Source organism: Ixodes scapularis, unplaced genomic scaffold (genome assembly GCF_016920785.2).
Source record: "Ixodes scapularis isolate PalLabHiFi unplaced genomic scaffold, ASM1692078v2 PGA_scaffold8__174_contigs__length_109621045, whole genome shotgun sequence".
NCBI lineage: Eukaryota > Metazoa > Arthropoda > Arachnida > Ixodida > Ixodidae > Ixodes > Ixodes scapularis.
In genome coordinates, this window is record NW_024609883.1 from 29,296,826 (window position 1) to 29,311,862 (window position 15,037).

A 15,037-nucleotide genomic window follows, 5' to 3' on the forward strand; every position below is an offset into this window, starting at 1 on the left:
CAGGTGCACATTGAAAGATCGTTTATTTAAGTTTAAAATTAGTTTTCTTGTGCCTTTAATTGGAAGACTGGTGTTTTTGAGGTTAGGGTGCAACATGCGACGCATTCAAGCTAGAAAATGAGCGCTGGAATTTCGTTTCCCTACCAGCGGTTGTACGGCACTAGCTAAATTTCTATCTACAGCTGGGAAACTTGTCGCCCGTCGAGTCAGGTCACCACTTTTTTTTTCTCACAAAGTAATTGGGTTTTTCTTTTGTACCTTTGATTCATATAACGTTATCTCCATAAAATTTCACATTTTGTCACCACTGCTACCATTCCATTCTCACAATTTCAGTTTTATGCGATGCGCAGTGTATTAATACAGGCCGAAAACAAAGGTTACATTTTCGACATCTTGTAAACCCTAAAATAGAAAACGATAAAAAAAAAATTGGACGAACACAACAAAATTTCTTGATTGAAGCCGGCAGTTTCGGTTTCGTTGTTTGCGTACAGAGTTTCTGGATTTGTCTGAGCCGAAAGCTAGCCAAGCGAAGCCAGCTTCGAAAATAATTTTTGTTGTTTTTGATTCCGGCAGTTGTTGCCGATGGCTCACGGCTTCCCTTGCCTCCGTTTTCTTCTCTGCGAGGGCAAAGCAGTCATGGTCATGGTGAGGGGGTTAGCTGGGGGGCTTTTGCGAGTCTTTTCTTAATTCATTTAACGCTCTTCAACTTCACCAATCGCACGGCGTGTTGACTAGTCGCTATGGAGGCGTTAATACCCGTCATCAACAAGCTGCAGGACGTCTTCAACACCATCGGAGCCGATGCCCTCCAACTGCCTCAAATTGTGGTCGTCGGGGCCCAGGTTTGAATATCTTGGCTCTCTTCCTTCCTTATCCAGCGCTTTGTTGTTCGCCTTTCGTCACCCCTTTAGCGCAGCCGGACGATAGCCTCAGCTTCTGCGCTCCGCAAAACAGTTAGAAAACGATAATAAGGGCGGTGTGCAATCGCCGCCGAGATATGCAACATTTTGGTCTCGACTCGTGTATACAGTACATAATCTCACGTGTATCTCACCAAATTCGTTGCTACGACGTTTGCATAGCGCCAAGTTTGCATGTTTTTTTGTCGCTCACACTCGAGATTTTGGTGCATCGCTCCGCAGTAGCAGGTTCACCAATGTACCTCGAACCACCTGACCAACTTCTTGCACTCAGAAGTCTCGCGGTTGTTTTTCAAATCACTTCCGTTACACGAAATGAGACACGCATTTTTGTCGATTCGATACTTTTCCAGCCTGTTGAACATTTCACCCCCGCTCTAGCGATCGCGCCATTCATTGATGTTCGCTAACTGCTACCTCAACCGCAGAATAAACGATCGATTTTTTTTTTTTTTTTCTCTTTTGAACTTTGTTTAGGGGTCATATCAAAGTCAGGATGGCGAACAGTCTCCAACATTGGTTCGCGACATAGAGACGCTGATGTTTTCGCGTGAACGCTCTTTTGGTCGTCGCAGAGTTCGGGCAAAAGTTCAGTACTGGAAAGCCTCGTGGGGCGGGACTTCCTGCCTCGGGGTTCGGGCATCGTGACGAGGCGCCCGCTCGTGCTTCAGCTGGTCTATGTCTCCAAGGACGACGTTCAGCACCGCTCTGCCGATGAAGGTGGGTGCAACTTCGTACCGGGAGGCACTCACTTGATCGAATGACATTTTAGCGAAAGCCCACGTTTCACCGAATGACACTTTAGCGAATAGTCGGACGCCGCCAAGCGGCGTTTTCGGGTGGGCCGAATGGGTTCACATTTTTGTAATGAGTTGCCGCAGACTGTCGCCGCGAAGCGGCGTAAAGCGCAGCGCGGCGGATGGGTTAACGCGCGCCCCCGTTATTCGCTAAAACGTTAATTCGCTCAAACGTCGCTGTTCGCTAAAATGTCATTCGCTCATGTGATATGGACCCCTTCGTACCTGCATGCGCCTATTTTGCAGGGTTGCACGCAATCGCCACAGTTGCATACTACTTTGGGGACAAGAGTTGCCTTCAGCTGTGCACAAAACATGCTGCCTGTCTCCTCGAAAGCTCTTCCTGGATCTATGCCTGAGAATTTCTTGGGAGTGATCCCAAGCACTAACCGCTCATCCACACTGGAAGCGGATCCGCGTTCGCAAAGTGGTTGCGAACGCGGTTGTGTAAAGATCCAGTGTAATTGCACGCGCACTCGATGACATCAAGTGCGCATGCAATTGTACTGGATCTTTATACAACCGCGTTCGCAACCGCTTTGCGAACATGGATCCACTTCCAGTGTGAATGGGCGGTCAGAGGCACGCATATGGATGGAGCTGTGAGCGACTGGGCGTGAGCATGACGAAAATACCACATTTTTCAGGCGATTGTCCATAGACTATACACTCTTAAAAGCTGAAATTTCCGCAGTTTCGACTGTCTGCAGGTGTAGACTATACGGGGACTTTTTTTTTTTTTTTTTCTGGATTGGTTGTTACAATGATATGTAGATTTTGTGACTGACAGAGTATGTTTATGATGATTTATGTATTGTGCTCACTTATGAGCTGATAAAATAGGCATTATTCGAGCAGTGCTGTGTATAATTCTTATTTATGTGCAGACTAGGCATCGGGTGCTCACTATGCGGTGGATGTGTACTATGTAAGGGAAAAGCTGTTCTTTTAATGAAATTTGCAATGCCCCTGTAAACTATCCACCGGGTGCAAACTATAGACCGGGAAAGTGTGGTACTCAGTCAACATGTTTTGCTGTGCCAATGCATATCAAGGTTGGGCAGAAATGCCCTAAAATACATGGAAATGTAAATACGGTGACATCTGTTCCCAGGGACTGCCCTAGGGGTGGGCGACCAGGGCAGTCTCCCAGGATGCCATTCAAAGGGGTGCTGCTGTATCCCTCTTGAATTTTTTTTTTCACCTTTTTGATTTATTTGAATGCTGCGCCTGACCCGACGCTATGCTTGATCGCCGTTAGATTTTGGTATGCAGTCCTCGTCTTGCGTAACGCTCGTGTTTGGTCACTACTCACATGTTTACTAATAACGTGATGTCGTACCTAGTAGATAGGGGCATATAAAAAAAAGGGGGGCGGGAGGGGGCACATGGCCAAAGTGCCCAGGGTGTTTGATGATGTAAGGCTGGCCCTGTGTGTTCCTTTATCTTTTCATAGTTTTAGTTTTGTTGTATTCTCAGTTCCCTAAGCTTCAGAGTCTAATTTTTGCTGTTCCCACTTTATCAAAATTCAAAACAAAAATAATATCCAGACAAGGGCATACCCATAATTCATAAGAGCTCGCTTCCATCAAACAATACTTCTTCAGCCATATTTGGCGTTCGCACCCTTGCAGTTGGCAATACCAACTGTCCCACAACAAAACTTGCAAACAAGTGTTGCTTCAATTAATGTTTATAGTTTAAAATGAAAGCTAATTTTTTTCCCTTCCCTTTCCATCACTTTACCCTGCAGCTGTGCTCGGGGGAGTGGAGCAAAGAGTAATTAGGAGTAATATAAAAGCTTCAGCTGCTTCCTTTTAAATCTATATATTCATAGCCGGCACCATTATCAAAACAAAACCTATCTCTCCTCTAAGAAGCACAAATAGATGGTCCAAACTAGAAACCGGAAGAGTGACTTTTGTTGTGACCCAGAAGTGCAATAGTCCCTTATCTTGAACAATCTAGCAAGAAAAATAGTAAATCCCTTTTTGTGAATAGTCCGGTATTTGAAAGGAAACTGGAGGGGTCCCCTCTCAGGAGCACTGACCCTTTTCTCCGATTGCTTATTTGTAGAAAAGCATCCCTTTTTTTTTTTTTTTTTTTTACATTGTGACTTTGAAGTTGAGTTTTTCTGATGAATTTGAATAGATAATTGCAGATGTGAGTGTTTATTTTAAAACAAGGAGCCCGAGTTGCGTGACATATACAGCTAAATACTGATACTTCAAATACATCTATGATAAAAGTATTGCAATGCGCATCAAAAATACATTAGGAAAATGAACGAAAAAGTACTTAGAAACACAAATACAGGAACACGTTTTGCTGATATTGAAGAACGTACAACATCAACCTTGGTGGCAGTCTGGCCCCTTGAAGAGACTTCATAAAGTGGTGTTCTACCAGATTGGGATGTAATTAGTTACAAAGGTGCATTAAAAGTCCTATGAAACAAATTTTGGGCTGGGAAAAAACAATTTAGATTGGGATTTTACTAATAGCGCATCATTCAGTGGGCAAAAAGAAAAAAAGGATAAAAAATCAAAAGCCGCCTGACTTTTGGTACAAAAGTTTGAAAACACAGCGGACTATTTCGTACCTCCTTCCCTTCGTAAACTCTCTGCCTTTTCACTGTCATACATCCGAAGTCCCTAAAACGCGTCACCGGGTCCATACGCACGTCACACGACACCGGACCTCATGCTTATTTCCTTCACCCCTAAGCTGATATTGCAGTGGAAGCTACGCGCGTGCCGGACCAATCAGCCGTCTCCCTTTCATCACCTGACCTCATTCTCTGCACGTGGGTGTGCGCGAGAGGGCATCATCACGTGGCAAAAGTGTGGCTGGCCCAATGAGCACTCAGCTTCCACAGCACTGTCAGCTTCGGGGTGGACGGGGTGGGGAAAGCAACTTTTGTCTGAATTTTGGGCGGCGGGCTAATCTTCTAGGGGGACAATGGTTGTGCCCGGGTACAGAAACAAGAGTCCGAGCAAGAGGGGACTCCCCCCTTTCCGTCTTCTTGAACTGTTTGGTACAATGCGGGATTTATGAGTTGAGGAGGAAAGCTAAACAGGAAAAAGTTAGAAAATTGTGTTTTAGTACCCCTTTAAGATTTAGTAAAAATATGGATGTAGAAGATCACCACTGTAAAACAAATGACAAGGGAAGAGCAGCTTTTTCCTATGAACTAATTGTAGCTTAAATGAAACAGTCAAAGAACATGGTGGGTTACTCTGGAGTTTATTGTGGAAAAATGAAAAAGTAAACACTTCCAGACGTTTTCCTGTTGTAATATGCACCACAATGTCGTCTGGTAACGTTGCAAAAAAAAATAAAGAGAAAACGTGATTTATGCGGTTCCTTGAAAGGGCTAGGCGGCCACCGGGGGCCTGCCAGATTCTGCAAAAAAATTCCAGATGTTCACGCAGTGTGTGGCACTAATTTCGTGCACACGCTATACTCCATTCAATCCTTAGCTGTGAATGTTTTGCAATTTGGAGAAAAACGAAGAGGCAACGAGCCATGATGTGAACTCCAGATTTGCTGTTGTACAAGAAAGTGCTTGGACTCACTTTATTAGCTAGTGTGGCGTGTAGCTACAGTGCTCCCCCCCACCTGTGTTTACCTGCGACCCATCAAAGATATAAAATTGTGTTGCGACCCCCACCCCACCCAAACCCCTCCTTTTGCAATGCCACAAGCTTTTCGATTTCAGTGCATGAACAGTAAGTAATGCACAAACATGGTGCTGAAGTTTTATTTGGCAGTCAGTATAATTGGAGTGAATAAGGCAGGCTAGAAGCCATCGCAAAAAGAAGAAAAAAAAAGGGCATGCCAGCATGATTGACTGTTCCTAATGACTGAAATGAGCTTGTTTGTTAGAACGCAGCTTCTCAAAATAAGTGTGGAGTTTGGACATTGCAACCCTCGGTTCCCGCTGGGGGCGGTGCCGTGACCTGTACCTTCTTTTCATTGACGCCACCGCAGAGAAACTAAGTTGACATTTTTTTAAGTTCCCAAGCAACTTTGCAATCCCTCTTGGGGTCTTGACCCGCAGTTTGGGAAACAGTGGTGTAGTAGAATTATGCTAAGTACCCCAAACCTCATTAAAATGGTTATTTGGGCCAGTTGGTTCATGATCGCCTAAAAAGCAGAAAAAAATATTCAAGGATGAAGGAATTTGGACATATCCCAAACTTTTGAGGTAGATCGAATACTCCATAAAAAGGTATAGCTGCAATAAGCAATTGAGTTCTTTTATGAAAAAAGAATGCAGGTTTTCCGAGCAGGACGAGTTAGTCTGATGTACAGTAAATGACATTCCGGAGAACATTCCAGCAGCTGTTCCTTGACACCTTTTCCGATAAAATGGAATTGAAGAAAGGAAGCTTTTGTTGTCCCCCCTTTAGTGACCAGCAACTTCTTTACATTGCTTACACATCAGCAATAGTTTCTATACTCTTAGAAGAGCATAAAACCTGCTACACCTGATGTGCTGCATAATTATTCACAAAATTATTTGTCTGATTGACATTCAGAGACATGTTGCAAATGCAAACTGTGATAATGCATCTATAATGAAAAACAACAAATTCATCATGCCTCATCGCTTTAACAAGAACTCTTTCATTGTTAAATATGGCGACGAATGAAACTGTCTATCGATGGATGCGGTGATTAGTGTAAATCTGTGTGCTTTCCTTAGTATTAGTTCTACTACCTGATTCTCTTTCTTTTCACATACTGATCGACCTGCATTGGTCTCAAAGATAGCTGTATTTTCAAAATAAATAGAATAAATGTGTTGTAAACATTGAATTTGTTGGGAAATTACTTATGGAAAAAAAGATGGAGATGGTTTTATGTAACCAAATCGATTTCAACGAACAGAGCTCACTGTTGAGTGCCGATCTATAAATCCTCATTGGGCAAGTGATGAAAATGCACCTCTCGGGGCAGTTTCATCTTACGTAGCCTCAAGAAAGAAAATGGTAAAAAAATTGACCGCATCTCCACGTGGTGAATGGTGTTGATTGGGGCGAAGCTCTGGTGGTGTTTGTCTGCGTAGACGCTGAGCTGCAGCATGCCGAGCCTTTTGTTCGTTTTCATCTATGTCAGAAAGAGAATGTGTGGTATGGAACGTGGTTATATAAGCATTTGAGCATTTGATCGCAGCGCCCTCTCGTCTATAAACGTTGAGCCAATGCATGCAAAGTTTAACGCGATTATATACACATTTGACCGCAGCCCCCTCTCCTGTATAGACATTGAGCTGCTACATGCAACGTTTCATCCATGACAGAAACCCCAGCTCTTGAGTTACTACCACATCTCAGAGCCCCCTACTCGTCCCGCAGTCATGGCCGAGTGGTTAAGGCGATGGACTAGAAATCCATTGGGGTCTCCCTGCACAGGTTCAAATCCTGTCAATTGCGTAAACACTTTTTTTTTTTGTCTTACACGAGCACGTGCTCGTGAGCACGTGAGCTCACGAGCACTAGCACCAGCAAGATCGATGTGAGCACGGACGCCGGACGGACAAGGCTAGACCCCAAGGAGCTTCGCCTCTAAAAAATGCAAATGAATTAACCTTACTGATTAAATGGAATAATTGCTACGAAGCCGCCGAAAGGACAAAATCTTTGGCGGCACTGGGATTCTGCTTGCAGTGTCCAGGTAGCACGCCAGAGAAATGCGTAACTCGGCATAAGCTTGGCGCAATCCTAGTGGCTTAACATGAGCCGAATGCCTTGGAGCAAAGCTGAATATGGCTTTGCTCCAAGGCATTAGTTAGTGTCAGAGTACTTTCAGTGGCTTTTCTCTGGCTCGCCACATACTTGCCAAAGTGCCAGGCTTGAGCCAAGGATCTTACGTATGAACCGAAAAAATAGCCCTGAAGCCTAAATCGAGCACTTGTTTTCTGCGATTGAGGCCCGAAGTTACCACCTGAATTTGAACAAACAAAAGCGAAGCCCAAGTCTGGTGCTTGTTTGATGATTTTGGACCAAAGATGCCAGATGACGGCCAAACTTCCAGTAGTGAAACCTAACTTTAACACTTTTTTTGGCATATTATTGCCAAGACACCCAGACTCTGGCCAAAGAAGGGGAAGTTTGACTCAAGCTTGGTTTTTTTCGGGCTTTCTAAAGCCTTAAATTCCGAGATAAAACCCAGATTTTGTCCCAAAGAACTGTGCTACTTGAGTGTCTGCTATCTGACAAAAGCTTATTGGTGTGCAGAAATTTTGGTTGATGTTAAAGATTTGCAGGGCTCTAATGAATTCCATGCCCCTGCTCTCAGAACCCCATTTGGAGGTGGCATAAACGAGGGCTGTTTTGCTCCCACGCAGGAACCATGCAGTTGGAAGAGTGGGCCAAGTTCCTCCACACCAAAAACAAAATTTACACCGACTTTGACGCCATCCGGGCCGAGATTGAGGCAGAGACAGAACGCATGGGAGGGACGAACAAGGTGAGGCGGACAGTCTTCGAGCCCCTGGTTGGCCGTCGATGGCACACTGCGACTGGGGCCGGGTGGATTTAAACCTCTTTAACATAAAAATCTCAAAAACCAGTTTCACATGCTCTCACACTAATTTAGCACAAAAGTGTGGCTGACTGGTAGACTTGTCTTTTAGAGCGCAGCTCTTAGGCGCCTATTTCCGGAGTTTCACAGTGTGGGCATCGGCGTACCCGCGCTAAATTTAGCGGAAAAATTGATGTCAAGTGACCTCAACACCAATTCAATTCCCCGCTAAATTTTGCAGGGAATTGAATTGGTATTGGTCACGTGACGTCCATTTCTCATTAAAGGGACACTGACAGGGTATTTATGCTCGCTGAGGTTTTTAGTTGTACGTGACATATGAGAGCTCAACTACCCAGAACAGAATTTGCGGCTCGAAATTCGGTTTCTTTCCGCCCGAAAACCTCCGATCAAGAACTGGCCGGTTTGAGTCTCGCTCACTCTCTTTTTCGCGGTCACGGGCCGTTTTCTAAGGTATCGATGCGACCACCAAATTTAATCAAAGTCGTGGGTCACTGACGGCACACACTCAATATTAAAAATAGAAAAAAATATGAAACCCATTTTTTGTGGCTTCTAAAAAGCTGTAAATACGTTGATTGAAAAAAAAAGTTCCACAGACAACCGGAAACATTCTGTGCGTTCGTCGTTTCGCGTATCGTGGGACTCGCGTGGACGGCGATGGCAGCGGACGACGGGCGTGGGACCTCTATTTCAGAACTGTCGTTCGCGGTGCCGGCGAATTCTGTCTACCGTAAAGAGAAATTTGGGACTGATCAAAAGAATTGGTATTCATCCCGTACGACACGCCCGGCCACCAAGCCGATTTGCACGAAGATGTCGCCGAGTCGTCGCTCCCTTCTCGTGGCTGAAGACCTCGCTCGCGCAAACGTCAAGCACGACGTGTCTACTTCGAGTTGAATATGCACGCGTACGATTTCTTTACTGGGTGCGAATGTCCCCAAAGTGTGGAGTTTCCCGACTTCGACCCGGGAGTGCTTTTGCTAGTGAAAAATCGACAGCAAACTTTCTAACTTACAGTTTACTGGCTGAATTATTTCTAAGGAGAGATCCACCAGAATAGCGATGCCCCAGTAGCTCAGTGGGAAAGACGTCCGGTTCACACGCGGTAGGACCGGGTTCGATCCCCCGTGAAACTTTTTTTTTTTTTACAAACATTTTCCGATGTTTACATATATATTTCTTTTTACAATCATCACTGAAGAAACAAACAAAAAAAATAACAAACTAATGTTGTGGACTATACTTCGCTGAATTAAATGATATGAGATTTCCGTTTTGACACCTGCGAGCTCAATGTAATCACTTTCCACAAAATGCAAGGAGCATATAAATCAGGTAACGTCCGCTTTTCCTAGGTGCCCGTTTATGTTCTACAGGAATTGCAGCCAGCCGTTGGTCCCGATCCTGTTGATCTCTCGGAAACTCTGTCGCACAATGCCACTTTTTTTCGGATGCAGGAAATGTGAGCCAGCTCTTCACGCAACATCTTGGGTGTATTCTTTTCGGAGCCGATCATGGAAATTCACCACGGGCACTCACTACTCATCTCCAACTCCTCAATGTACAAAACAACTCATCTTGGAGTACAGAACAACGAGCGGAACAAACATAACTGCAAAAAAATCGCACGGCGAGCAGTTCCCGCACGCCGCATCGCACGGCGCATGTCCTGTCGTCTGCTACCGGAGAGGAGAAAAAAAAACAAAAAAAACGCACGGTCTGGTGTAGCCACGTGACTTCCGCCACCAACTCTCTCCTTTCCACTTCTCCGACCTCCGTCGGGTTTCGGTTTCGGTTTCGAGGAGTTGCGTCTTTTGGCTTTATTAAAAAAATACGCTACTCTGTTGCAAAATATTAATTGGGTAGTCCTCCGACACCATAACGACACCATAATGAAGCGCCTTGCAAAAAATAAAAAAATTTTTTTGGGGGGTGTCAGTGTCCCTTTAAATCTAGCTGAGAAACTACCCAAAAAAGTGAATGTTTGAACCATTTGTCTTATTTGAATGACATTTACAGGGCTTGTTTATGTTGATGTTGAGAACATTTCTGCCAAATTTTGTTAACCTGGATGAAGTACAAAAAAAAATGCAAATGTTCAAAGATGAAAGTGGGCGTGTCTGTGTAGAAAAACTATCATTTTGAAATTTTGAATTCACTTATAAATTTGTCATTTTCATGTGTTGTATTGCTTTAGGACACAGGGCAGATAGCTATGGAGCTATATTTTTATATTTTACCATCTTTCATGACGAAAAAAAAAACCACATGTACACAAAACCCCTTCTTTCCATCCTTTGTCCAAAATTTTTGTTCTTAAGCATGAAAAATTGCAAAAATAAAAAATACAAGCTTATAGCTATCTTCTTGAAATTTCACCCCAGAAAAACTTATAAAAATGAATCCAAGTTACGTAATCACAAAACAATAGTTTTCCTAAAGTGAAATTTATGCCAAAAAGTGGAATGGAGAGAAATGTTTTCCGAGTCCTTCATCCTCTACCTTTTCTTTAGCATTGGTGGACTGATAATAATTTATAAAAAAATAACTATGCAGTGCAAACTAATGAAACTTTCGGAGAATACTCTCCAGATGTTGGTGGATGCAAATACTGCATTTTTCAGAACCAACTTTTTTTTGCAGAAGTTGTTTTTTCTGGGTAGTGTCCCCCTTAAAGTATTAAAGAGCAGACTTGCTTAAATAAGACATAGTTTTCCTACAGACCAACATTGAGTTACCTAAGCCTTTTTCAATCCTGTGTGTCAAAACGTTGTGCGTACATGGAATGTTTAATTTAGCCTCAGAAAAATAGAATGAAGAAACTCATTCTTACTGGTCTCATTCTCTGTTTTGTCTAGTAAAGTGCCCCAGTGGCTCACAAAAACACTTTTTCGCTCTTCATCTAAAAAAGACCCTGCACCAAGTTATAGGAAAATTTCGCGTTTTATTTGGAACTTTTGATGGAGACATGTGACCTAAATCCATTGGGCACAGGTTGCACTTCTGTCGCCGTGCTAATCGACATTCTTCCACAGGGCATCTGCCCGGAGCCGATCAGTCTCAAGATCTACTCCAACCGCGTCGTGAACTTGGGATTGGTCGACCTGCCTGGACTTACGAAGGTGGGTTTTTTTGTTTCTAAATTTGGGAGAAGAGGTGTGTGTTACGTTGGACAGGTGTGCTCGCGGGCCCAGCCATCCACTTTTAGCGTCGAAGGTGTTTTAGGGCTTTTTTCCAAGTCCCGAACATTGCGAAAAGTCGTTACAAAATCAATATAACACATCCAAGTTTCCCTCTGCTCCTGTCATCTGTCTCCACGAAAAAAATTGTCAAAAACTACCGGGTAAAGGGCGAAGAAAGAGACAACGATGAAATTGAACTGTACTTAGACACAATAATCGCAGATATTGTAAAGAAATGTAAACTCATCTTAATCCTAGGGATTATGTCGGATGACGCTCTAGACTCGGAAGCCAGCCCCAAAGCAAATTTTGCGTAAAAAGCCAGGAATCGAAGCTCGAATCTTTCGCTTCCTAGACCGGCACTCTACCTCTGTACCATTGGAGTGGTTTGAGTGAGTTGTGTTAGAGCTGTCGTGTCCTTGTGTTGCTACAAAAGATTTGAACTTACCTTGATACTTTTCATTGTGAAGGCATGTTGGAGAGGTATCTTTTATTATAACAATCTTGACAATAGGTGGAACACGTAACAATAGATGGCAACACTTATTAGACAACATACGTTCGGAATGCATGACGGTAGGTGAGGATACCTGCCTGCCTCACAGTATGAAGCTGACCAACATAGCCCGTGTCATGTGTTTCTGTGAGCATCCCTGACAGATTTCTTCAAAAGTCAAACAGCAAAATAGATTGAAACAGGTCCACACAAAATCACGGCACATCAAAGTGTCCCAAAACAACCACAATGGTTATTTATAGATAGCTAATTGCCTCAAAGGCATCCCTGTAGCAAGAGGAACATATACGTGAAAGATAAACCGTACGTTACAGGAAAACGCGAGATTATCTTGGGTAAAATGCGACGATTTTAAAGGGGAAAGTATTAGAACATATGCTTGCACTTTGTCAAAACAGAGCTCTGGCAGTATCGTTTCTACTGTGTTAATGGGCAAGCTATTTCAGTCTCCGGTAGACCAAGGGGAAAAAAGGGCATTTGAAAATATTGATTCTGCATTCAATGAACAAATTTTTCTTAAACTATCTCTTCTATTTGACGCATAAGTAGGCTCGTAAATATATTTGATTTAACAGGTATTGGTATTGTTAAAAAAATGAAAGCCATTTACAACTCCCTGTAACGCCGAATTGGAACGCAGCTCTTGAGGAGGAGGAGGGGAGGGTATACCCCTCCTCCCTCCTCCTCACTCGTGATCCTGCCTGCTACTCCTGAACAAAAGGGCTCCGGTTCGAAGCCGACCGAGGGACAAGAGATAAAAGTCTTTTAAAATCACTTTTCGGAGTAATGGAAATTCGGATGCGTCCCCCCTGCTCATCCTCCCTGCTCCCCTCCTTTCTCCTTTTCCCCTCACGGGGGTCACGTGACCCCGGACCTGGGGGGGTCACATGACCTGGCGGTGTCGCGTGACGGGGGGAGGGGGGTGTCACGTGACCTGGGGGGGGTCACGTGACCTCACGGTTACGCGGACTGCGACACCGCTTAAGCCGGAAACGGGCGCCTAAGAGCTGCGCTCTAAAATGTATTGCGTAAAAGCTTGCAACATAGGCAAAGTATGGAGAAAAAGTACATTCAATTTTGTTTTACATTTTGAGCCAACAGCGAACATTAAGATGGGAGCACCATGAAATCATGTGTGAATGCCATCCCCAAAAAGATCACTCATACCATTTTTCTAGCTAAATATCCGTACATAAGCGATTCCAGAACAAACCATACTCCTGATTCTCGTCGGACGTCTTCGCGAGAATCGTGTCAGTTGCTGAATTTGAGGTATTTGTACAGGTGACAATCGAGTTCGCACCGAGTTCCAAAATCTTTACCACACTACGGAACCAGAGTTTGCTGTGTCCACATTCTGCAGTGTCAGTTCCCATGTCACGTGCTTTGTAGCAGGTGCCCCGTGTTTATTGCTCCTTTTAATGCAGAATGTGTTAAAACGAGTTGCATTAAAAGAGCGAGCTCTCTACACTCAGCATTCCCACCCAATGCGCTTGCTCTTTACTTTCTGTTCTTTGTTTTTCAACATGCCGACGCGCTCGCCCGACTCGGCACCGCTGCGTTCCTTGCGTTCTGTCAGCCGTTTGTTCAATCGACTGCATCTCGTGGCCTTGCACACTGTGCGAACCAACGTTGGTGCAAATGGTGCACTCACGGGCCTACCGCAGAACGCGGAACCTTCAAACAAAACACTCACGGAGTGCTTGTGCGCTTATGATGCTGCAAGGTCAGCTGTGGCAAGGAAACGGTCGCCAGGTGCTCGGTGACTGCGGTGACCACCACTGGTGGCAAGATACCTCCAGGAACATGCTCTGGAAGCACCCTGCCACCAACAAGGAGTAAATGCTCGTCCAGCAAACGCTCGCACTTTGCTCCACAGACGTACGGGGTGTTTAATTTCAATTCAAGCAGACTCATTCAAAACGAGTCGTGAAAGGTACACTAGTGCGGTCTGTGCAGTCGAGTTGTACGGCCAGGGGACAAAATATAGGATGCTAAGGAATAGTTAACTGAAATTTGTTAATTAACTTTAACTTAGCAAAGACAAACAAATTGCACCAATTCGAAACTTGTTGAACGTCGTTGAAAGCCACTGAATTGACCTTTCATGATGATGGGCAGTCTATGTTTTGTCTCCCTGACCGTATAACTATTCTGCATGGACTGGATCAATCTACCTTTCGTGGCATTTTACAGTGGAGCTGTTAAATAAAGGCTAGTTTCCCGAAGATTGTGTCCCCCCGTAAAGAAATGTTGACACAAAACTCTGGGCAGCTACCGCCATCTATGAGCGACGGCGGCAACCAGACAACTGGCTTGCTGGCCTTGCTCATAGATGACGGCAACCTTTTCAGCCTTTCCACTCCGGTTTTCACCAGAGTGGAAAGGCTGAATTTCTCTAGGCGTCGTCCTCAAGGTCGTCCTAGAAGCCGTCCTTGAGGCCGTCCTAGGCATTGTCCTTGAGGTTGTCTGAGAGGTTGTCCTTTAGGTCGACCAAGAAGTCATCCTTGAGGTCGTCCTAGAAGTCGTCCTTGAGGTTGTCTTAGACGTCCTCGAGGTCGTCCTAGAAGCCGTCCTTGAGGTTGTCCTTGAGCTCGTCCTAGACTTTGTCCCTGAGGTCGTCCTAGATGTCGTCCTCTAGGCGTCGTCTTTGAGGTCGTCCAAGAAGTAGTCCCATCATAGTACAGCTTCGCTGGTCTTTCTTCTTCACCAGAGTGGAAAGGCTGAAAGTTTTTTAATAGGTCTGTTTGAATTAAAATAGTACACCTTGTATAGTGATAGTACTGTTTACACTCCACATTAGGATGTGATGCAATGCGATGTCACCACCCCAAACACCCTAGGACACAAGGAGCACACAACTTCGTTGGCCGTCGGGTGTTGCGCACCATTTTTCCACCACCCCTCAATGATAAGCTAATACATTTTTCACAACAAGGTTTGCTCAATCATGCCTCAATGTCTGTACCCAGGTCCTCTGACCTAACATATTACAATCAACTAGTATAAGACAAAAACAATAATCTTTTTTCCATAAAATTTTTTTTCCTCCTTTCTAGA

At 44.3% G+C, this 15,037-nt stretch overlaps 1 protein-coding gene across 2 annotated transcripts in view; it reads left to right on the forward strand.

Moving 5' to 3' along the window:
• Nucleotides 1-554: 554 nt before the first annotated feature.
• Nucleotides 555-15,037, forward strand: part of LOC8027576 (dynamin-1-like protein) — a 49,546-nt gene continuing 35,063 nt past the window's right edge. Inside the window, exons 1-4 of one of the 2 annotated variants that reach the window (XM_040222592.2) lie at nt 555-848; nt 1,502-1,646; nt 8,079-8,200; nt 11,314-11,400. In XM_040222592.2, the coding sequence (XP_040078526.1) occupies nt 747-848; nt 1,502-1,646; nt 8,079-8,200; nt 11,314-11,400 (456 nt within the window). In that variant the 5' untranslated portion in view covers nt 555-746. Of the gene's footprint in view, nt 849-1,087; nt 1,211-1,501; nt 1,647-8,078; nt 8,201-11,313; nt 11,401-15,037 lie in introns of those variants that run through there. The other variant, XM_040222593.3, reaches the window with a different exon arrangement.